This window comes from Panulirus ornatus, chromosome 30 (genome assembly GCF_036320965.1).
Source record: "Panulirus ornatus isolate Po-2019 chromosome 30, ASM3632096v1, whole genome shotgun sequence".
Lineage (NCBI taxonomy): Eukaryota > Metazoa > Arthropoda > Malacostraca > Decapoda > Palinuridae > Panulirus > Panulirus ornatus.
In genome coordinates, this window is record NC_092253.1 from 26,303,249 (window position 1) to 26,327,644 (window position 24,396).

Here is a 24,396-nt window from a genome sequence, read left to right on the forward strand (position 1 = left end):
AGACTAGATGTCTCATGTCATACGTCATGGTATCATGGTATCATCCCTGGGCAACCCGGACTTCCTTCACTTGAACAGATGAGTGAGCCAACATGCATTTTGTTACTGGCAAATATCTTTATTTTTCCTATATTATGAAGACCAAAACTCACTAAAATCTAAAGTAATCTTTTACAAAGTAGTTGTGGATCAATTATTTAATCTGTCGACGAGTAAAAGACACGACTCCGACTCGTGCGTCGGTTCCTCGCCCAACACATACATACATACAGCCAGCTGCTGGGCCGGGCAGGGAGAACAGTTAGTGTGGCAGTGACTGTGGGTGAGGAAGGTTGTACTCGTCCCGGAACACAGTGACCCTCATGTGTGCGTCGTTTTATAACTAGGTGTACAAGCCACTGAAAGGACACTGGTCCCACACCTAGGCTACGAAAAATGGCCGGACAAGGTAAATGGCTAAGTGTCGTTTGTGAGAACATTGTTCAAACGTATATATTACTATCTCTATGTAAACGTATATATTACTATCTCTATGTATGCTTCTCGTCTAGTTGCGCTGGTGGCGGCAGCTCTGGATGGAATATATGATTTTCCAATAGATTATTCTTCTGCATGCCAATGACTTTGAGTCACGCTTGGTAACGGCTTGTTAATTACCATACGGTCGTTTGGTTGCCTCGTTAGGCTAATTTAGACCTGTCATGTCAATGTCAACATATAATCAGACAGAAAAAAAAGGACTACATTCTTCAGGTGATAAAAATAATTGTGATACCATTATAATCTTAGTTTATGGTCCATGCTCCTTCCATATTTGGTGTAGTAGAGAGAATAGATTCATCTTGTTAACTGAGCCATTGATGTAGCCTGATTGATGAGTGTAAATCACTCGATTTTATGATATACAAAGATTATATCAGGTTTGGGTAATAGGTTTATGATATACAAAGATTATATCAGGTTTGGGTAATAGGTTTATGTTAGGATACTTTTTTCTACGTAGTAACTTTCTGATATTGTTTTATAACGAGAGCAGATCTCCATCAACGCTACGCCTTCGTTAAACCTCACCTGTGTCGTGTTAAACCTCACCTGTGTCGTGTTGAACCTCACCTGTGTCGTGTTAAACCTCACCTGTGTCTTGTTAAACCTCACCTGTGTCCTGTTAAACCTCACCTTTGTCTTACTAAACTTCACCTGTGTCGTGTTGAACCTCACCTGTGTCGTGTTGAACCTCACCTGTGTCGTGTTGAACCTCACCTGTGTCGTGTTGAACCTCACCTGTGTCGTGTTGAACCTCACCATTTTCTGTGAATTTTGCCATGTTAGGAAGGGTAGGTTAGAGCCAGAGAAGGACGCTTATCTGAGCCTCGGTAGTGATGTAGCCCCGGGCCCAGGATGGCTGGCCCACGGTAAAGGTATCTCTCATCCTTATTTACCAAATGGGCAGAACTCGGTAGGTGAGGGGGGGGGGGGGGGGTTACAGGGTTGTTACGGGTGGGTTACAGGGTTGTTACGGGTGGGTTACAGGGTTGTTACGGGGGGGGTTACAGGGTTGTTACGGGGGGGGTTACAGGGTTGTTACGGGGGGGTTACAGGGTTGTTACGGGGGGGTTACAGGGTTGTTACGGGGGGTTACAGGGTGTTACGGGTGGGTTACAGGGTTGTTACGGGTGGGTTACAGGGTTGTTACGAGTGTGTTAGAGGGTTGTTCCGGGTGTGTTAGAGGGTCATTACAGGTGTTAGAGGGTTGTAAAGGGTGTGTTATAGGGTCATTAAACTGTGTTAGAGGGTTGTTATGGGTGTGTTAGAGGAACGTTACGGGTGTTAATAGGGTTGTTGAAGGTGTGTTAGAGGGTTGTTAAGGGTGTGTTAGAGGGTCATTACGGATGTGTTAGAGGGTTGTTAAGGGTGTGAGAGGGTTGTTAAGGATGTGGTAAAGGGTCGTTGCGGGTGTGTTAAAGGGTCGTTACGAGTGTGTTAGAGGGACGTTACGGGTGTGTTAAAGGGTTGATAAGGGTGTGATGAATGGTTGTTAAGGGTGTGTTAGAGGGGTTGTCAAGGGTGCGTTGAGGTAGACCAAAAACAGAATTAAGAACAGAGGAAAATGAAGTTTGAGATGAATTAAGGGTGATCCCTTGTCAATGAAGTAGTTTGCACCATAAGCGTGTCGGCCTGATAAAGAATCGTGGAAAACGAAACTCAACGTAAACTGTTGTCAAATGATTTTGGCGGCGAAGCCAGAGCATGCAAGTACAAGATGTTTGGAGAAGCGCTTGCGTAGCAGCAAGAAGAGAACGGCTTTGGTATTATCATCAGTAATGACTTAAAAATCTGCTGGACTGCCTCCGCTTGCCGTTCTAAAACTGGTGTTTTTAAGACTGACTATAATAGAAACTCTCGTCACCAAACATAAGACGATCATTTGATTATAATAGAAACTCTCGTCACCAAACATAAGACGATCCATTTAGTCACCATCTTCGAAGCTTCCATATATGAAAACAAGATTAATGACAATAACATACGAGGGAATTTTTTCAAAGGATCTGATGCTCTTCTTTCTACAACAACGAAAATTCTCTCGGTAACACAGCATAGATTTTTTAGGGTACTAGAAAATAACGATTTCAATGTAAATAATAACTGATTTGAATGTTACGCGCCATTTCACAACAGCTGTGAGCATTTGTATTTGTAAGTTTTTTTTTTATAAGACCATGCAAATATATCAGAACTGCGACCTTAAAATGACACAAAAGTATACAAACCTTGGTATCTTCAGGAGGCCGACGTATAAGTTCTTATAAAGATAATAAAATGAGCGAATGTTTAATATTTAACATGATAATGTAAACAAAAGCCCTGGCTGTGCTTGAGACAATGAATGCTGACGTCACTGTAGTGCAGCTCTTCACACAACAACAACTCCTACAACAACAACAACAACAACAGCTGTAGGCGGCAGGATCGTCTGACATACATACTCGTAGCAGGAGTTAAAGACATAATAATGGACAGTAGTTCGACAGGGTTCGAACCCTGACCATGGCGGTACACACCTCTTCACTATTAACCCTCCGAAGGAAGTGTTCTGTGGTTTATATGTTGTAACGATGATGCCCATCTGAACCGTGGGGAGGGGGGAGGTATGTCCGCAGCATCATGAATGTATGGGAGTGACAAGGTGAGAACAATGGAAGTAAGGGGAGTGGGGGAGGAATGGGATGCATTTAGGGAATCAGTGATGGATTGCGCAAAAGATGCTTGTGGCATGAGAAGAGTGGGAGGTAGGTTGATTAGAAAGGGTAGTGAGTGGTGGGATGAAGATGTAAGATTATTAGTGAAAGAGAAGAGAGAGGCATTTGGACGATTTTTGCAGGGAAAAAATGCAAATGAGTGGGAGATGTATAAAAGAAAGAGACAGGAGGTCAAGCGAAAGGTGCAAGAGGTGAAAAAGAGGGCAAATGAGAGTTGGGGTGAGAGAGTATCATTAAATTCTAGGGAGAATAAAAAGATGTTCTGGAAGGAGGTAAATAAAGTGCGTAAGACAAGGGAGCAAATGGGAACTTCAGTGAAGGGGGCTAATGGGGAGGTGATAACAAGTAGTGGTGATGTGAGAAGGAGATGGAGTGAGTATTTTGAAGGTTTGTTGAATGTGTTTGATGATAGAGTGTTTTGGTCGAGGTGATGTGCACAGTGAGAGGGTTAGGGAAAATGATTTGGTAAACAGAGAAGAGGTAGTAAAAGCTTTGCGGAAGATGAAAGCCGGCAAGGCAGCAGGTTTGGATGGTATTGCAGTGGAATTTATTAAAAAAGGGGGTGACTATTGTTGACTGGTTGGTAAGGTTATTTGATGTATGTGTGATTCATGGTGAGGTGCCTGAGGATTGGCGGAATGCGTGCATAGTGCCATTGTACAAAGGCAAAGGGGATAAGAGTGAGTGCTCAAATTACAGAGGTATAAGTTTGTTGAGTATTCCTGGTGAATTATATGGGAGGGTATTGATTGAGAGGGTGAAGGCATGTACAGAGCATCAGATTGGGGAAGAGCAGTGTGGTTTCAGAAGTGGTAGAGGATGTGTGGATCAGGTATTTGCTTTGAAGAATGTATGTGAGAAATACTTAGAAAAGCAAATGGATTTGTATGTAGCATTTATGGATCTGGAGAAGGCATATGACAGAGTTGATAGAGATGCTCTGTGGAAGGTATTAAGAATATATGGTGTGGGAGGCAAGTTGTTAGAAGCAGTGAAAAGTTTTTATCAGAGGATGTAAGGCATGTGTACGTGTAGGAAGAGAGGAAAGTGATTGGTTCTCAGTGAATGTAGGTTTGCGGCAGGGGTGTGTGATATCTCCATGGTTGTTTAATTTGTTTATGGATGGGGTTGTTAGGGAGGTGAATGCAAGGGTTTTGGAAAGAGGGGCAAGTATGAAGTCTGTTGGGGATGAGAGAGCTTGGGAAGTGAGTCAGTTGTTGTTCGCTGATGATACAGCGCTGGTGGCTGATTCATGTGAGAAACTGCAGAAGCTGGTGACTGAGTTTGGTAAAGTGTGTGAAAGAAGAAAGTTAAGAGTAAATGTGAATAAGAGCAAGGTTATTAGGTACAGTAGGGTTGAGGGTCAAGTCAACTGGGAGGTAAGTTTGAATGGGGAAAAACTGGAGGAAGTAAAGTGTTTTAGATATCTGGGAGTGGCTCTGGCAGCGGATGGAACCATGGAAGCGGAAGTGAATCATAGGGTGGGGAGGGGGCGAAAATCCTGGGAGCCTTGAAGAATGTGTGGAAGTCGAGAACATTATCTCCGAAAGCAAAAATGGCTATGTTTGAAGGAATAGTGGTTCCAACAATGTTGTATGGTTGCGAGGCGTGGGATATGGATAGAGTTGTGCGCAGGAGGGTGGATGTGCTGGAAATGAGATGTTTGAGGACAATGTGTGGTGTGAGGTGGTTTGATCGAGTAAGTAATGTAAGGGTAAGAGAGATGTGTGGAAATAAAATGAGCATGGTTGAGAGAGCAGAAGAGGGTGTTTTGAAATGGTTTGGGCACATGGAGAGAATGAGTGAGGAAAGATTGACCAAGAGGATATTTGTGTCGGAGGGAACGAGGAGAAGTGGGAGACCAAATTGGAGGTGGAAGGATGGAGTGAAAAAGATTTTGAGTGATCGGGGCCTGAACATACAGGAGGTGAAAGGCGGGCAAGGAATAGAGTGAATTGGATCGATGTGGTATACCGGGGTCGACGTGCTGTCAATGGATTGAATCAGGGCATGTGAAGCGTCTGGGGTAAAACATGGAAAGTTCTGTGGGGCCTGGATGTGGAAAGGGAGCAGTGGTTTGGTGCATTATTGCATGACAGCTAGAGAGTGAGTGGGAACGAATGGGGCCTTTGTTGTCTTTTCCTAGCGCTACCTCGCACACATGAGGGGGAGGGGAATGTTATTCCATGTGTGGCGGGGTGGCGATGGGAATAAATAAAGGCAGACAGTGTGAATTGTGTGCATGTGTATATATGTATGTGTCTGTGTGTGTATATATATATATGTGTACACTGAGATGTATGGGTATGTATATTTGCGAGTGTGGACGTGTATGTATATACATGTGTAGGGGGGTGGGTTGGGCCATTTCTTTCGTCTGTTTCCTTGCGCTACCTCGCAAACGTGGGAGACAGCGACAAAGCAAAATAATAATAATAATAATATTTATATATATATATATATATATATATATATATATATATATATATATATATATATATATATATATATGTGTGTGTGTGTGTGTGTGTGTGTGTGTGTCATACATATTCGCTATTTCCTGCGTTAGCGAGGTATGTATAACGTAAGTATTCACGTATATGTTTAGAGAGAGAGAGAGAGAGAGAGAGAGAGAGAGAGAGAGAGAGAGAGAGAGAGAGAGAGAGAGAGAGAGAGAGAGAGTTATAGGCGTGAGTGGGTTACGGGGGAGAGCCTGCCGGACTAAGCCATCAGTTAATGCTACTACGGTCAAGGCGCTATGTTGAACTGACAAACCCATAAGCATAGAAAAGAAAAATGTATTATAACATGACTGTTAGAAATCAATACTAAAAATGTATTATAGCACGACTGTTAGAAATCAATAATAAAAATGTATTATAGCACGACTGTTAGAAATCAATAATAAAAATGTATTATAGCACGACTGTTAGAAATCAATACTAAAAATGCATTATAGCACGACTGTTAGAAATCAATAATAAAAATGTATTATAGCACGACTGTTAGAAATCAATAATAAAAATGTATTATAGCACGACTGTTAGAAATCAATAATAAAAAAGAAAAGAAATAAGATTACGAGGGCGGGCATGTCGGGTTCAGCCGAGACATTATGACTCCAGGCCATCAGTCTCTCTCTCTCTCTCTCTCTCTCTCTCTCTCTCTCTCTCTCTCTCTCTCTCTCTCTCTCTCTCTCTCTCTCTCTCATTTTTCTTGCCGCTGCAGCTGTTGCTATGTAGCATGTCTTGCTTCCTCTCACTGATGGAATTAGTTTGTCTTTCGTCGTCAGGTTGTTGGGCTGGGGTGGAAAACAGGAAAAAAATCTTTGTTTACATATTGTTATCATGGAGTAGGTAGGCTTGAGTGTGTGAAGCATGGCCACCTGGGCCAGTTCCGAGCATTTTGTGGTAGTTATGAAGCGATAGTCTCGCATCGTAATAGTGACTACTTGTTTAAGTTACAATTACTAATTACGATCGCTTCGTTACCCCAACATATATCCAGTCACGAGCTAATAAGGTCAAAGGATATTCCTGAGATCTGTTGAGAAATGCTTTTGACGAATCATTCTGATGGAAGCCATTGATTATCATCGTACACAACAGAATAGAAACACTTGACGTATGATTGTGGAAGACGATTCAGCTCCTGATATTTGTCATGTAGATCAACTTCACGTGTTCTCTCGGGATATCTGAGCGTCTGCACCAGTTCAAACCTTCAACAAATTTTTGTGAATGTGTGGACAGCAGCTGGCTCAAGACTTCACAGACATTCTCGCCCTGAAGGACACCAGTGTGTGGCACTGTGACAGCCAGTCATATTGGCAGTGGTGGTGAAGGAGGACCAGCTGTGCCACACACTCCCGGATTTTCGTAGGGACAACATGCTGAAGCAGATGCCAACGTTTGTTTTTTATTTTCTTATTTTGATGAACATTTACTTATACCATTTTTTTTCAGCTGAAAGCTGCCCCTCGCCAGGAACCCGTGATGTTTACATTTATTTGTTAACAGACAGGAAACTGTCAATGCTCAGCATACTGTGGCATGACGTCTTGTGGTGATTCAGTTGTATTCAATCTCCAGACCAAGGTTTGAACACAGTATGTGTACTATACGAGGCTCTGGTCCCTCGCACATAAGGCTGGCATCTGGAGCTGTTGACCAGAAGGCCCAGGCGTTAACCAGTGGTGCAGAATATATATATAACAAGACCCACAAGGAATGCGCAGACTAACAAGACCCACAAGGAATGCGCAGACTAACAAGACCCACAAGGAATGCGCAGACTAACAAGACCCACAAGGAATGCGCAGACTAACAAGACCCACAAGGAATGCGCAGATGCCACTGCACATACGACGGGCTTCGATCGGTGTCAGGAGAGATTCAAACGGTTTCAGTCTGGCACAGAAGAGGCCCATTCTCAGTCATCAGTGAGTGACTGATTGCTCCTCTTACGAAATGACTTCAAGCACATTACAGAGTTAGAAGCTTATTTGATTTCCTACGGAATTTGTTTATCCCTGTCACCTGAAGACACATTGAAGATGGCATTATAGCTAGAGGCATGCCAGCCACATGATGTGGGACCCAGCTTGGCAAACGAGTTGATGCAGTTCTCAGCCTAGCTCAAGACTGAGCTGGGGGAAGCGAGGCACTGTGCTGCTGGGAGGGTCAGGATCTAGAGCTGATGCAGACCATCCCAGGATGAAGAACCAGCGTAGTTGCCTCAGGTAACGAGCGGTGAGTCACAGTCACTTGACATCATCATTACCTAACGTGGAACCATTGCCATCACAATGGAACTGTCTTCTGGCCTGCTACTGACGCAGTGAGGGATCCTTCTCTTAGCTACGTCGTCTGGGGAATCACCTGTGATGCACCAGGGGACCAGATGGTGTCTGTACACTCACTCTGGTCAGTCTGGACGAGGATGTATTTACTTGGTGAGCCAGACACTTCCTCTCTGACCATTAATAACCTGCCAGCCTTAATTGTCGAATGTTTTGCTTCGTAAGACAAAGCCAGTGTTGTCTATTCAAGAGATAGATTGATTATACTGATCAATAGATCACTTACGACTAAGAAAATATGACTATACTGATCAACAGATCACTTACGACTAAAAAAATATGATTATACTGATCAATAGATCACTTACGACTAAAAAAAATGAGATATATCGATATAAAATACATGTTTCTCATGTACTATTAAAGTATGAGTAAAATGAATAAAACTGTATCAGTTGTGATAAAATCTTAATAGTTACCATGGCGGCAGAGAACATAATACTTTGTCAGGCAGGAGGCCCTTCTTCTGACGTTTCGGGCCTCCCCAGATATTTACCCCAGCCCTGGAGGGGGTTGGTGAAGGGTGGGGTTATGGACCAGCATATAAATAAGGTACGAAAAATACGGGTAAAACCCACCCTTCCCAGACCCAACACCTGTACACTTGGGAACTGTCCTCTGACTGTAGTACTTTCCCCTTGTCCTATCCCTTACTCTCCCCTCCCAAGACTATCCACTTAGAATTTACTAGCATGCACGACCCATCCCAGGGGATAGTGGATCACCCGGGGACACTGCCTCACTCAGCCTTCCATATATAAGGCCCACGGGCGTCGGTAACTGGGACCCTCCTTCAAGCGGTGTCACCAGGTGGCTCCCAGGGAGAAAGTGACTCGTCACCCACCCGCAACTCTGGGGGAAGGGGGGGGGGGGGGGTCGAAAATGAAAGACGCCAAACACGTCGTACCGCAGGGCCCCCCATACTTGACCCAGGGATATTTATGCATAAATTGCCCACGTCGTGAAGGAGGCTACCCAGATAAAGGCTTCGTTTATCGTCAAAACGGAGTTCCGCGTCACGTATGATCGTACCCATTACCTGTCCTCACACTATAATGCTGACGGACTGCGGTGCCAGACTCATGGTGAGTGTGTATGTCACATTACACGTCCAATACTGTACTCAAGATTTTACCCATCACTGAATCGCTACAGAGCCAGTGGAGGTGACTCACATGACCCTCACTGGTGTCAGAACCAGTGGAGGTGACTCACATGACCCTCACTGGTGTCAGAACCAGGGGAGGTGACTCACATGATCCTCACTGGTGTCAGAACCAGTGGAGGTGACTCACATGATCCTCACTGGTGTCAGAACCAGGGGAGGTGACTCACATGATCCTCACTGGTGTCAGAACCAGGGGAGGTGACTCACATGACCCTCACTGGTGTCAGAACCAGTGGAGGTGACTCACATGATCCTCACTGGTGTCAGAACCAGTGGAGGTGACTCACATGATCCTCACTGGTGTCAGAACCAGTGGAGGTGACTCACATGACCCTCACTGGTGTCAGAACCAGTGGAGGTGACTCACATGATCCTCACTGGTGTCAGAGCCAGTGGAGGTGACTCACATGATCCTCACTGGTGTCAGAACCAGTGGAGGAGACTCACATGACCCTCACTGGTGTCAGAACCAGGGGAGGTGACTCACATGATCCTCACTGGTGTCAGAACCAGTGGAGGTGACTCACATGATCCTCACTGGTGTCAGAACCAGTGGAGGTGACTCACATGATCCTCACTGGTGTCAGAGCCAGTGGAGGTGACTCACATGACCCTTACTGGTGTCAGAACCAGTGGAGGTGACTCACATGACCCTCACTGGTGTCAGAACCAGTGGAGGTGACTCACATGATCCTCACTGGTGTCAGAGCCAGTGGAGGTGACTCACATGACCCTCACTGGTGTCAGAACCAGTGGAGGTGACTCACATGATCCTCACTGGTGTCAGAACCAGTGGAGGTGACTCATATGACCCTCACTGGTATCAGAACCAGTGGAGGTGACTCACAAGATCCTCACTGGTGTCAGAGCCAGTGGAGGTGATTCACATGACCCTCACTGGTGCCAGAACCAGTGGAGGTGACTCACATGATCCTCACTGGTGTCAGAGCCAGTGGAGGTGACTCACATATCCTCACTGGTGTCAGAGCCAGTGGAGGTGACTCACATGACCCTTACTGGTGTCAGAACCAGTGGAGGTGACTCACATGATCCTCACTGGTGTCACTGGTGTCAGAGCCAGTGGAGTTGACTCACATGACCCTCACTGGTGTCAGAGCCAGGGGAGGTGACTCACATGACCCTCACTGGTGTCAGAGCCAGTGGAGGTGACTCATATGACCCTCACTGGTGTCAGAACCAGTGGAGGTGACTCACATGACCCTCACTGGTGTCAGAGCCAGGGGAGGTGACTCACATGACCCTCACTGGTGTCAGAGCCAGTGGAGGTGACTCACATGACCCTCACTGGTGCCAGAGCCAGGGGAGGTGACTCACATGACCTCCACTGGTGTCAGAGCCAGGGGAGGTGACTCACATGACCCTCACTGGTGTCAGAGCCAGTGGAGGTGACTCACATGACCCACACTGGTGCCAGAGCCAGGGAAGGTGACTCACATGACCTCCACTGGTGTCAGAGCCAGGGGAGGTGACTTACATGACCACAATGGTGTCAGAGCCAGGGGAGGTGACTCACATGACCACAATGGTGTCGGAGCCAGGGGAGGTGACTCACATGACCACAATGGTGTTAGAGCCAGGGGAGGTGACTCACATGACCTCCACTGGTGTCAGAGCCAGGGGAGGTGACTCACATGACCCTCACTGGTGCCAGAGCCAGGGGAGGTGACTCACATGACCTCCACTGGTGTCAGAGCCAGGGGAGGTGACTCACATGACCCTCACTGGTGTCAGAGCCAGTGGAGGTGACTCACATGACCCACACTGGTGCCAGAGCCAGGGAAGGTGACTCACATGACCTCCACTGGTGTCAGAGCCAGGGGAGGTGACTTACATGACCACAATGGTGTCAGAGCCAGGGGAGGTGACTCACATGACCACAATGGTGTCGGAGCCAGGGGAGGTGACTCACATGACCACAATGGTGTTAGAGCCAGGGGAGGTGACTCACATGACCTCCACTGGTGTCAGGACTAGTGAGGGTCAGTCATGCACCCATGACTGACCCTCTGTAGGGAAACTTCATTACAGGAAGTATATTCACTACCTCACCACCCCCAGCAACTGTGGTAAGCCCGTCTGGGGGGAGGGCCCCAGGCTGGACGCTCCCCCTGTAGTAAGTGACCCCCAGAGGAGGGGCGAGGCCACCCCACCCCCACAAGGTCCTCCTCCGACTCTCACTCGACCCTTCTCAACAGCTTGATTCCCCATGATGATCCAACTCGACCATTCAAGCCACTCTGGCCCAACCAGGATCTCCTTCCTACCACAGCCCCTCCAGCACTAACACAGTCCCCTCCAGCACTACCACAGTCCCTCCAGCACTACTACAGCCCCTCCAGCACTACCACAGTCCCTCCAGCACTACCTACAGTCCCTCCAGCACTACCACAGCCCCTCCAGCACTACTACAGTCCCTCCAGCACTACCACAGCCCCTCCAGCACTACTACAGTCCCTCCAGCACTACCACAGTCCCTCCAGCACTACCACAGCCCCTCCAGCACTACCACAGCCCCTCCAGCACTACCACAGTCCCTCCAGCACTACCACAGTCCCTCCAGCACTACCACAGCCCCTCCAGCACTACCACAGCCCTCCAGCACTACCACAGTCCCTCCAGCACTACCACAGTCCCTCCAGCACTACCACAGTCCCTCCAGCACTACCACAGTCCCTCCAGCACTACCACAGTCCCTCCACCAATACCACAGCCCTCCAGCACTACCACAGTCCCTCCAGCACTACCACAGCCCCTCCAGCACTACCACAGTCCCTCCAGCACTACCACAGTCCCTCCAGCACTACCACAGTCCCTCCAGCACTACCACAGCCCCTCCAGCACTACCACAGTCTCTCCAGCACTACCACAGTCCCTCCAGGACTACCACAGCTCCTGGTGTCACAACCCTGTTCCTCCAGCACTAACACAGTCCCTCCAGCACTACCACAGCCCCTCCAGCACTACCACAGTCCCTCCAGCACTACCACAGTCCCTCCACCAATACCACAGCCCTCCAGCACTACCACAGTCCCTCCAGCACTACCACAGCCCCTCCAGCACTACCACAGCCCCTCCAGCACTACCACAGTCCCTCCAGCACTACCACAGTCCCTCCAGCACTACCACAGTCCCTCCAGCACTACCGCAGTCCCTCCAGCACTACCACAACCCCTCCAGCACTACCGCAGTCCCTCCAGCACTACCACAGCCCCTCCAGCACTACCACAGTCCCTCCAGCACTACACAGACTCCCTCCAGCACTACCACAGTCCCTCAGCACTACCAGGTGTCACAACCCTGCCTCCTCCAGCACTACCACAGTCCTCCAGCACTACCACAGCTCCTGGTGTCACAACCCTGCTCCTCCAGCACTACCACAGTCCCTCCAGCACTACCACAGTCCCCTCCAGCACTACCACAGTCCCTCCAGCACTACCACAGTCCCTCCAGCACTACCACAGTCCCCTCCAGCACTACCACAGTCCCTCCAGCACTACCACAGTCCCTCCAGCACTACCACAGTCCCTCCAGCACTACCACAGTCCCTCCAGCACTACCACAGTCCCTCCAGCACTACCACAGTCCCTCCAGCACTACCACAGTCCCTCCAGCACTACCACAGCCCCTCCAGCACTACCACAGTCCCTCCAGCACTACCACAGCCCCTCCAGCACTACCACAGTCCCCTCCAGCACTACCACAGTCCCTCCAGCACTACCACAGTCCCTCCAGCACTACCACAGCCCCTCCAGCACTACCACAGCCCCTCCAGCACTACCACAGTCCCTCCAGCACTACCACAGTCCCTCCAGCACTACCACAGTCCCTCCAGCACTACCACAGTCCCTCCAGCACTACCACAGCCCCTCCAGCACTACCACAGCCCTCCAGCACTACCACAGTCCCTCCAGCACTACCACAGTCCCTCCAGCACTACCACAGCCCCTCCAGCACTACCACAGTCCCTCCAGCACTACCACAGTCCCTCCAGCACTACCACAGTCCCTCCAGCACTACCACAGTCCCTCCAGCACTACCACAGTCCCTCCAGCACTACCACAGTCCCTCCAGCACTACCACAGCCCTCCAGCACTACCACAGTCCCTCCAGCACTACCACAGCCCTCCAGCACTACCACAGTCCCTCCAGCACTACCACAGTCCCTCCAGCACTACCACAGTCCCTCCAGCACTACCACAGTCCCCTCCAGCACTACCACAGTCCCTCCAGCACTACCACAGTCCCTCCAGCACTACCACAGTCCCTCCAGCACTACCACAGTCCCTCCAGCACTACCACAGCCCCTCCAGCACTACCACAGTCCCTCCAGCACTACCACAGTCCCTCCAGCACTACCACAGTCCCTCCAGCACTACCACAGTCCCTCCAGCACTACCACAGTCCCTCCAGCACTACCACAGTCCCTCCAGCACTACCACAGTCCCTCCAGCACTACCACAGTCCCTCCAGCACTACCACAGTCCCTCCAGCACTACCACAGCCCCTCCAGCACTACCACAGTCCCTCCAGCACTACCACAGTCCCTCCAGCACTACCACAGTCCCTCCAGCACTACCACAGTCCCTCCAGCACTACCACAGCCCCTCCAGCACTACCACAGTCCCTCCAGCACTACCACAGTCCCTCCAGCACTACCACAGCTCCTCCAGCACTACCACAGCTCCTGGTGTCACAACCCCTGCATCACCCTGGACAAGGTAGAGCCATCATGGTAGTGTTGACAGGCTCCTGCCTCCACCACCCTCGGTGACCAGTGCCCAGGTGGAGCCTCGGCTCCCTCCCCCCCGTGATCCACCACTGATCCACCTGCCACATGAACACCGTCTGCCCACACCAGTAGTACAGAACGGTGTTCTCATACCACCAAAGTAAGGTGTACAGCGCTGTGTGCTGCGGTGTACAGTGCTGTGTACTGCGGTGTACAGTGCTGTGTGCTGCTGTGTACAGTGCTGTGTGCTGCGGTGTACAGTGCTGTGTACTGCGGTGTACAGTGCTGTGTGCTGCTGTGTACAGTGCTGTGTGCTGCGGTGTACAGTGCTGTGTACTGCGGTGTACAGCGCTGTGTTCTGCTGTGTACAGCGCTGTGTACTGCGGTGTACAGTGCTGTGTACTGCTGTGTACAGTGCTGTGTGCTGCTGTGTACAGTGCTGTGTGCTGCGGTGTACAGTGCTGTGTGTTGCGGTGTACAGTGCTGTGTGCTGCGGTGTACAGCGCTGTGTGCTGCGGTGTACAGTGCTGTGTACTGCGGTGTACAGTGCTGTGTGCTGCTGTGTACAGTGCTGTGTGCTGCGGTGTACAGTGCTGTGTGCTGCTGTGTACAGCGCTGTGTGCTGCGGTGTACAGTGCTGTGTACTGCTGTGTACAGTGCTGTGTGCTGCTGTGTACAGTGCTGTGTGCTGCGGTGTACAGTGCTGTGTGCTGCGGTGTACAGTGCTGTGTGCTGCGGTGTACAGTGCTGTGTGCTGCTGTGTACAGTGCTGTGTGCTGCGGTGTACAGTGCTGTGTGCTGCGGTGTACAGTGCTGTGTGCTGCTGTGTACAGTGCTGTGTGTTGCGGTGTACAGTGCTGTGTGTTGCGGTGTACAGTGCTGTGTGCTGCGGTGTACAGTGCTGTGTGTTGCGGTGTACAGTGCTGTGTGCTGCGGTGTACAGTGCTGTGTGTTGCGGTGTACAGTGGTGTGCTGCGGTGTACAGTGCTGTGTGCTGCGGTGTACAGTGCTGTGTGCTGCTGTGTACAGTGCTGTGTGTTGCGGTTACAGTGCTGTGTGTTGCGGTGTACAGTGCTGTGTGTTGCGGTGTACAGTGCTGTGTGCTGCGGTGTACAGTGCTGTGTGTTGCGGTGTACAGTGCTGTGTTGCGGTGTACAGTGCTGTGTGTTGCGGTGTTCAGTGCTGTGTGCTGCCGTGTACAGTGCTGTGTGCTGCTGTGTACAGTGCTGTGTGTTACGGTGTACAGTGCTGAGTGTTGCGGTGTACAGTGCTGTGTGTTGCGGTGTACAGTGCTGTGTGCTGCTGTGTACAGTGCTGTGTGTTGCGGTGTACAGTGCTGTGTGTTGCGGTGTACAGTGCTGTGTGCTGCGGTGTACAGTGCTGTGTGTTGCGGTGTACAGTGCTGTGTGCTGCGGTGTACAGTGGTGTGTTGCGGTGTACAGTGCTGTGTGCTGCGGTGTACAGTGCTGTGTTGCGGTGTACAGTGCTGTGTGTTGCGGTGTACAGTGCTGTGTGCTGCGGTGTACAGTGCTGTGTGCTGCTGTGTACAGTGCTGTGTGTTACGGTGTACAGTGCTGAGTGTTGCGGTGTACAGTGCTGTGTGTTGCGGTGTACAGTGCTGAGTGCTGCGGTGTACAGTGCTGTGTGTTGCGGTGTACAGTGCTGTGTGCTGCGGTGTACAGTGCTGTGTGTTGCGGTGTACAGTGCTGTGTGCTGCGGTGTACAGTGCTGTGTGCTGCGGTGTACAGTGCTGTGTGCTGCTGTGTAGTGCTGTGTGCTGCGGTGTACAGTGCTGTGTGTTGCGGTGTACAGTGCTGTGTGCTGCGGTGTACAGTGCTATGTGTTGCGGTGTACAGTGCTGTGTGTTGCGGTGTACAGTGCTGTGTAATGCGGCGTACAGTGCTGTGTGCTGCGGTGTACAGTGCTGTGTGTTGCGGTGTACAGTGCTGTGTGCTGCTGTGTAGTGCTGTGTGCTGCTGTGTACAGTGCTGTGTTGGGGTGTACAGTGCTGTGTGCTGCGGTGTACAGTGCTGTGTGCTGCGGTATACAGTGCTGTGTGTTGCGGTGTACAGTGCTGTGTGCTGCGGTGTACAGTGCTGTGTGTTGCGGTGTACAGTGCTGTGTGCTGCGGTGTACAGTGCTGTGTGTTGCGGTGTACAGTGCTGTGTGCTGCGGTGTACAGTGCTGTGTGTGCGGTGTACAGTGCTGTGTGGTGCGGTGTACAGTGCTGTGTGTTGCGGTGTACAGTGCCGTGTGTTGCGGTGTACAGTGCTGTGTGCTGCGGTGTACAGTGCTGTGTGCTGCTGTGTACAGTGCTGTGTGTTGCGGTGTACAGTGCTGTGTGCTGCGGTGTACAGTGCTGTGTGCTGCGGTGTACAGTGCTGTGTGTTGCGGTGTACAGTGCTGTGTGCTGCGGTGTACAGTGCTGTGTGCTGCGGTGTACAGTGCTGTGTTCTGCGGTGTACAGTGCTGTGTGTTGCGGTGTACAGTGCTGTGTGCTGCGGTGTACAGTGCTGTGTGTTGCGGTGTACAGTGCTGTGTGTTGCGGTGTACAGTGCTGTGTGCTGCGGTGTACAGTGCTGTGTGTTGCGGTGTACAGTGCTGTGTGCTGCGGTGTACAGTGCTGTGTGCTGCGGTGTACAGTGCTGTGTGTTGCGGTGTACAGTGCTGTGTGTTGCGGTGTACAGTGCTGTGTGCTGCGGTGTACAGTGCTGTGTGTTGCGGTGTACAGTGCTGTGTGCTGCGGTGTACAGTGCTGTGTGATGCGGTGTACAGTGCTGTGTGTTGCGGTGTACAGTGCTGTGTGTTGCGGTGTACAGTGCCGTGTGTTGCGGTGTACAGTGCTGTGTGTTGCGGTGTACAGTGCTGTGTGCTGCGGTGTACAGTGCTGTGTGATGCGGTGTACAGTGCTGTGTGTTACGGTGTACAGTGCTGTGTTGCGGTGTACAGTGCTGTGTGTTGTGGTGTACAGTGCTGTGTGTTGCGGTGTACAGTCCTGTGTGCTGCGGTGTACAGTGCTGTGTGCTGCTGTGTAGTGCTGTGTGCTGCGGTGTACAGTGCTGTGTGTTGCGGTGTACAGTGCTGTGTGTTGCGGTGTACAGTTCTGTGTGCTGCTGTGTGCTGCGGTGTACAGTGCTGTGTGTTGCGGTGTACAGTGCTGTGTGTTGCGGTGTAAGTGCTGTGTGCTGCGGTGTACAGTGCTGTGTGTTGCGGTGTACAGTGCTGTGTGCTGCTGTGTAGTGCTGTGTGTTGCGGTGTACAGTGCTGTGTGTTGCGGTGTACAGTGCTGTGTGCTGCGGTGTAGTGCTTTGTGCTGCGGTGTACAGTGCTGTGTGTTGCGGTGTACAGTGCTGTGTGCTGCTGTGTAGTGCTGTGTGCTGCGGTGTACAGTGCTGTGTGTTGCGGTGTACAGTGCTGTGTGCTGCTGTGTAGTGCTTTGTGCTGCGGTGTACAGTGCTGTGTGTTGCGGTGTACAGTGCTGTGTGCTGCTGTGTAGTGCTGTGTGCTGCGGTGTACAGTGCTGTGTGTTGCGGTGTACAGTGCTGTGTGTTGCGGTGTACAGTGCTGTGTGTTGCGGTGTACAGTGCTGTGTGCTGCGGTGTACAGTGCTGTGTGTTGCGGTGTACAGTGCTGTGTGCTGCTGTGTAGTGCTGTGTGCTGCGGTGTACAGTGCTGTGTGTTGCGGTGTACAGTGCTGTGTGTTGCGGTGTACAGTGCTGTGTGTTGCGGTGTACAGTGCTGTGTGCTGCGGTGTACAGTGCTGTGTGCTGCGGTGTACAGTGCTGTGTGTTGCGGTGTACAGTGCTGTGTGTTGCGGTGTACAGTGCTGTGTGCTGCGGTGTACAGTGCTGTGTGTTGCGGTGTACAGTGCTGTGTGCTGCGGTGTACAGTGCTGTGTGTTGCGGTGTACAGTCACTGAGTGACCACAAGGGTCGTGTACTGTGTGGCTGCCCTGGTCTGTGTACACACCGGCCGGAGTGGGGTGGGGTGGGGGGGGGGGGGTTGAGTGTTTACTTCTGTTTTCCTTCTCACGTCCACAGCTCAACTCAAGCACAAAAACGGCAAAGGGTCAATGGCAAAAGACCTTATGGAAGCCAGACCACGAAAGAAACATAGGAAGCTGGGGATACGAGCGGAGGAGGAACATGAGAGGAGGAGGAGGAAGGGGAGTTGGAGGAGGAACCTAAGAGGTTTTAAGGAAGTAGGAAATCTGAAATGTGCGTGTTGACCCCTGGCCATCCCACCTTCTCTCCCAACCTTCCCACTGCCTATTCCACTCATCGTTTCACCCTCTCCCACCACATACAAACTCTCTCTCTCTCTCTCTCTCTCTCTCTCTCTCTCTCTCTCTCTCTCTCTCTCTCTCTCTCTCTCCAGACAACATCTCCTCCCAGTGTCTCGTTTTCCATTGCTTATCTCACTCCATTACTTCTCTCTCTCTCTCTCTCTCTCTCTCTCTCTCTCTCTCTCTCTCTCTCTCTCCAGACAACATCTCCTCCCAGTGTCTCGTTTTCCATTGCTTATCTCACTCCATTACTTCTCTCTTTCTCTCTCTCTCTCTTGCTCTCTCATGTTGGACCCTCACCCTCGTGGGGCCCTCACCACACACCACCCCTGGCCACTAAGGCCCTCACCACCCACTACTCCTGGCCACTAAGATTGTTAAGGTTGTGGGAAGGCTGGAGCGTATGGTGTGGGCTGGTGGGACGGCCAGAGTGTGTGGTGTGGGCTGGTGGGCGGGGGAGGTGTAGGATCGTGGGCTGGTGGGACGGCCAGAGTGTGTGGTGTGGGCTGGTGGGTGGGGGAGGTGTGGGGTCGTCAAGGGCCGGGCACCATGATAACAGCACAGCCACCACCCTCGGGTCTCTGACCTCACCGTGTTCTGTTCTCCATTTGTGCACTTGCTCAACTAACTTCACTGAATAATATGACATTTTCCAATTGATGTTTTTTGTATTATTTCCTTTTAGCTGAAAACGGGAATTTATTAACTGATCCGGTCTGAGATGATTGTATATACAACTGAGATGAAACGCACCACTACAGGATGTCGAATTCTATTACCTCAAGTAAGGAAAAAGTGATCGTGAAGCTCATTAAAATTATAGTCTGAGAGGAAGAATATGCGATACAGTCATTCTGGGGATAAAAGCATGGCAGTTCGGAGGGAAACAAAAGCCAATCGTGTACAGAGAAACAAACCAGCGTACAAATCACTTGTACAAGTCATCAATGGCAAGTTACATTTGAGGTATCTTTGAACGCCATTATGTGTAATGTTAGGTAACATAAAAGTCCCGAAAAAAATAACAGATTTTAGACTTGCAAATTTTCATGATCTTCACATTCCTCTTGCAGGCAAATCTGGGGTGATATAGGCCATGAAATCGACATGACTATAGCAGTTTGGAAGAGCTTCAGTAACACTTTCAAAGCAGTAGAGGGAACATATGTTCCAATGCAAAGCCGACGGTCTTTTTCCGAAATGAAGCCAAAATAGTGAAAGTAGCGCAAAAGAAAATCAAAAGAACCAATAACGAACACAATCGAGTAAATTATGCAAGTTTGTGTGGAGAAATAATGGACTTTTACGTCAGAATGAAGAGCATATTACCGAAAAGAGCAAGAGAAACCTTAAGGAGTTTTATAACTTTGTTAGACGTTAGAAAGTCATCACCCTAGTCCATTAATTAAGAGAAAAGATGACATAAGTTCAACAAGGCACTGAAACCATGACAGAGATCTTAATCTTTTTTTTTTTTTTACATTTGTATTTACAATTGAGGACACAGCTCATGTCCCGAATTCACTTTTATTGCTATGAGAGGAGAAAGTTTGCAACATACTGACATTTAAGTTTAAAGATACACTAGTAGCAATAAACGGAATAAAAGTAGAGAAAATAGCTGGCCCTGATAAGTTTTCTCCGAAAATGAAAAAAAAGAAAACCGAGATAGTTCAACTTTAGGTTGGTCTTCCCAGTAAGTCACTTGCTACGAGTAAATTTCCAGAGGATTGAAGTTTTCCAATGTTACACTAATTCTAAAGAAGGCAGTAAATTATTACTGATAAGAAATTATAATCCAAATAGCTTAACGCTTGATTGGAAAACTTATGGAAATAATTTTTCTGGAGGAAAAACTTAACCACTTACTATACGATTCTGCCCATGGTTTTTGATGGAATCACTCATGTCTGATCGTTCTGTTTGATTTCTTTACGCTACAATCAACATTGATGCTCAAAGTAAGGCACTTGATGAAATCTGTTTAGATATCCAAAAAAAAAGTTTCATATTAAAGGTTAGTAGCAAATGTTAGGTCACATGGAATAGTTAGGGTTGTACTTGGGTTGTTAGGATAGTGGTTGACTGGCCGTAAAGAAAGCGTTGTGATTGCTGGTCAAGCTGGACGTAACAAGTGGTGTGCCATGGGGATCATTCTTGGGATCGGTTCTCTTTCTCATTCTATTCATGATTTTGATAATAGGCTGCAATGTAAGGTATCGACAATTCCAGATAACACTGAGAAACAAATATATTACTAATACTGAACGTTGGCCGTTTCAGACGGACATAGACAGACTGTTGGACTAGGGTCGTAGGTGGCAAATGAATTCATTAATATCGATTAAGTGCCAAGCCAAGCCAAGTGGACTGCTGTGTGGTTATGTGCTCCGGTATGGTCCAGTGGTGGTGTCCGGTTTGGTCCAGTGGTGGTGTCCGGTATGGTCCAGTGGTGGTGTCCGGTTTGGTCCAGTGGTGGTGTCCGGTTTGGTCCAGTGATGATGTCCGGTTTGGTCCAGTGGTGGTGTCCGGTTTGGTCCAGTGGTGATGTCCGGTTTGGTCCAGTGGTGGTGTCCAGTTTGGTCCAGTGGTGGTGTCCAGTTTGGTCCAGTGGTGGTGTCCAGTTTGGTCCAGTGGTGGTGTCCAGTTTGGTCCAGTGGTGGTGTCCGGTTTGGTCCAGTGCGCCGGTCTAGCTGAGTGTTATGATGACGTGCTCCGGGTGGGGCTCCAGCCCTCCCTGCAGCCCCACATCACACGCTCCAGCCCTCCCTGCAGCCCCACATCACACGCTCCAGCCCTCCCTGCAGCCCTACATCACACGCTCCAGCCCTCCCTGCAGCCCCACATCACACGCTCCAGCCCTCCCTGCAGCCCCACATCACACGCTCCAGCCCTCCCTGCAGCCCCACATCACACGCTCCAGCCCTCCCTGCAGCCCCACATCACACGCTCCAGCCCTCCCTGCAGCCCCACATCACACGCTCCAGCCCTCCCTGCAGCCCCACATCACACGCTCCAGCCCTCCGAGCAGCCCGCATTACATGCTCCACCCTCCCGGCAGCCCACATCACACGCTCCAGCCCTCCCTGCAGCTTACACCACACGCTCCAGCCCCTTACAGCAGCCCATATCAGACCTTCCAGCCCTCCTGTAAGCCCATATCAGACCCTGCAGCCCCCCTGGCAGCCAACATGGGACCGTAATCCCTCCCGCCACATCTTTACAAATTGCTATTTACAACTTCAGGTGATAGGGGAGAAAAAATACTTCCCACGTATTCCCTGCGTGTCGTAGAAGGCGACTAAAAGGGAAGGGAGCGGGTGGCTGGAAATCCTCCCCTCTCGTTTTTTTTTTTTTTTTCCCAAAAGAAGGAACAGAGAAGGGGGCCAGGTGAGGATATTCCCTCTAAGGCCCAGTCCTCTGTTGATAACGCTACCTCGCTAATGCGGGAAATGGCGAATAGTACGAAAGAAAGAAAAAACTTCAGGAGAGATCTGCATCTTCCTTGTGACGTATTGCTTCTTGTCTCATGTGTGCGCTTCTTTTGTTTATTTAGATGTAAAATAAATGCATGTATACGTGTAGTCTTATGTATACACGAATCACATAATTGAGGACAACGTTTTCATAATACACAGAACAGCAACAGTGTGTAGGAGGCACTCCACACTGGCGCTGGTGTTATTACTGTGGTTGGCACAGCGGCGGGTCCTAGAGAGGTAATGGAGGGGTGGAAACTGCCCCTGGGAACGTGTCCTGGGGCGTGAAGTACCTGGGGAAGGGTCCTCCTGCAGGCTCACTTGAGAGGAGGTGGATGTTACTTGCGTCGCCCAGGGAGCGGGGAGGACGGAGTCCAGGGGTGGGCGGGGTCACTTAATGTCGTGATTTCAAAACTCGCCAGAGGTTTATATTAAAGTTCCTCGATGTGGGATGTATTTAAAGAGTGATACTTATGTGGTAAGTGTTATAAGTAGTTCATGCTTGGGTTGGCCCAGTTCACTTTAGGTAGGCTTAGGCCTGACGCGAGTTGTAAGTGTTTAAAGAAAGACATATCTTGACGACTCCCTCTCACACCAAGCCGCCATAAATTCTGCCCCGTTTTCTTCTGGAGCTCTTCATCTTCCCCGCTTTGAGTCCCATTTTCTCGCCGCCGACTTTAATGTCTTCTTTTTTCTTTTCTTTCTTCATCTCTAACTTTTCTTCCTTCATTTATTGGTTTCTTCAGTGGTGAGTGACAGCAGATGTGCTGTGCTAGGCACCGAACTTATAACATTTTTTTTTTCGTAATTTAGACTTTCTAAACTTTGCATGACCCAATGGTAGACTTTGACTAGGCTATGTTACCTAACTAAGCACTCGATAAAGCCATGTTAAGTGTCACTTAACGTAGTGGTGTATGTATACAAAACTGCCAACCATCGCCTCCAGAAACTTAACACAGATTATGTAAGTAATTTAATGCAACACAATTCAGACTTGTACTGTAACCCTACCTAGTTTAGACCGCATACTTAACGCTATATATATATATATATATATATATATATATATATATATATATATATATATATATATATATATATATATATTTTTTTTTTTTTTTTTTCTTTTTTGCTGCTGTCTCCCGCGTTTGCGAGGTAGCGCAAGGAAACAGACGAAAGAAATGGCCCAACCCATCCCCATACACAATGTATATACATACACGTCCACACACGCAAATATACATACCTATACATCTCAATGTACACATATATATACACACACAGACACATACATATATACCCATGCACACAATTCACACTGTCAATGTACACATATATATACACACAGACACATACATATATACCCATGCACACAATTCACACTGTCTGCCTTTATTCATTCCCATCGCCACCTCGCCACACATGGAATACCATCCCCCTCCCCCTCTCATGTGTGCGAGGTAGCACTAGGAAAAGACAACAAAGGCCCCATTCGTTCACACTCAGTCTCTAGCTGTCATGCAATAATGCCCGAAACCACAGCTCCCTTTCCACATCCAGGCCCAACACAACTTTCCATAGTTTACCCCAGACGCCTCAAATGCCCTGATTCAATCCACTGACAACACGTCAACCCCGGTATACCACATCGATCCAATTCACTCTATTCCTTGCCCGCCTTTCACCCTCCTGCATGTGTGCGAGGTAGCACTAGGAAAAGACAACAAAGGCCCCATTCGTTCACACTCAGTCTCTAGCTGTCATGCAATAATGCCCGAAACCACAGCTCCCTTTCCACATCCAGGCCCAACACAACTTTCCATAGTTTACCCCAGACGCTTCAAATGCCCTGATTCAATCCACTGACAACACGTCAACCCCGGTATACCACATCGATCCAATTCACTCTATTCCTTGCCCGCCTTTCACCCTCCTGCATGTTCAGGCCCCGATCACTCAAAATCTTTTTCACTGCATCTTTCCACCTCCAATTTGGTCTCCCACTTCTCCTCGTTCCCTCCACCTCCGACACGTATATCCTCTTGGTCAATCTTTCCTCACTCATTCTCTCCATGTGCCCAAACCATTTCAAAACACCCTCTTCTGCTCTCTCAACCACGCTCTTTTTATTTCCACACATCTCTCTTACCCTTACGTTACTTACTCGATCAAACCACCTCACACCACACATTGTCCTCAAACATCTCATTTCCAGCACATCCATCCTCCTGCGCACAACTCTATCCATAGCCCACGCCTCGCAACCATACAACATTGTTGGAACCACTATTCCTTCAAACATACCCATTTTTGCTTTCCGAGATAATGTTCTCGACTTCCACACATTCTTCAAGGCTCCCAGGATTTTCGCCCCCCTCCCCCACCCTATGATTCACTTCCGCTTCCATGGTTCCATCCGCTGCCAGATCCACTCCCAGATATCTAAAACACTTTACTTCCTCCAGTTTTTCTCCATTCAAACTTACCTCCCAATTGACTTGACCCTCAACCCTACTGTACCTAATAACCTTGCTCTTATTCACATTTACTCTTAGCTTTCTTCTTTCACACACTTTACCAAACTCAGTCA

At 49.3% G+C, this 24,396-nt stretch overlaps 1 protein-coding gene across 1 annotated transcript in view; it reads left to right on the forward strand.

Moving 5' to 3' along the window:
- The first annotated feature begins 293 nt into the window (after positions 1-293).
- LOC139758520 (CD151 antigen-like) overlaps positions 294-24,396 on the forward strand; it is a 190,010-nt gene continuing 165,907 nt past the window's right edge. Inside the window, exon 1 of the mRNA XM_071680039.1 lies at positions 294-448. Within this exon, the coding sequence (XP_071536140.1) occupies positions 436-448 (13 nt within the window). The 5' untranslated portion in view covers positions 294-435. The remainder of the gene's footprint in view (positions 449-24,396) is intronic.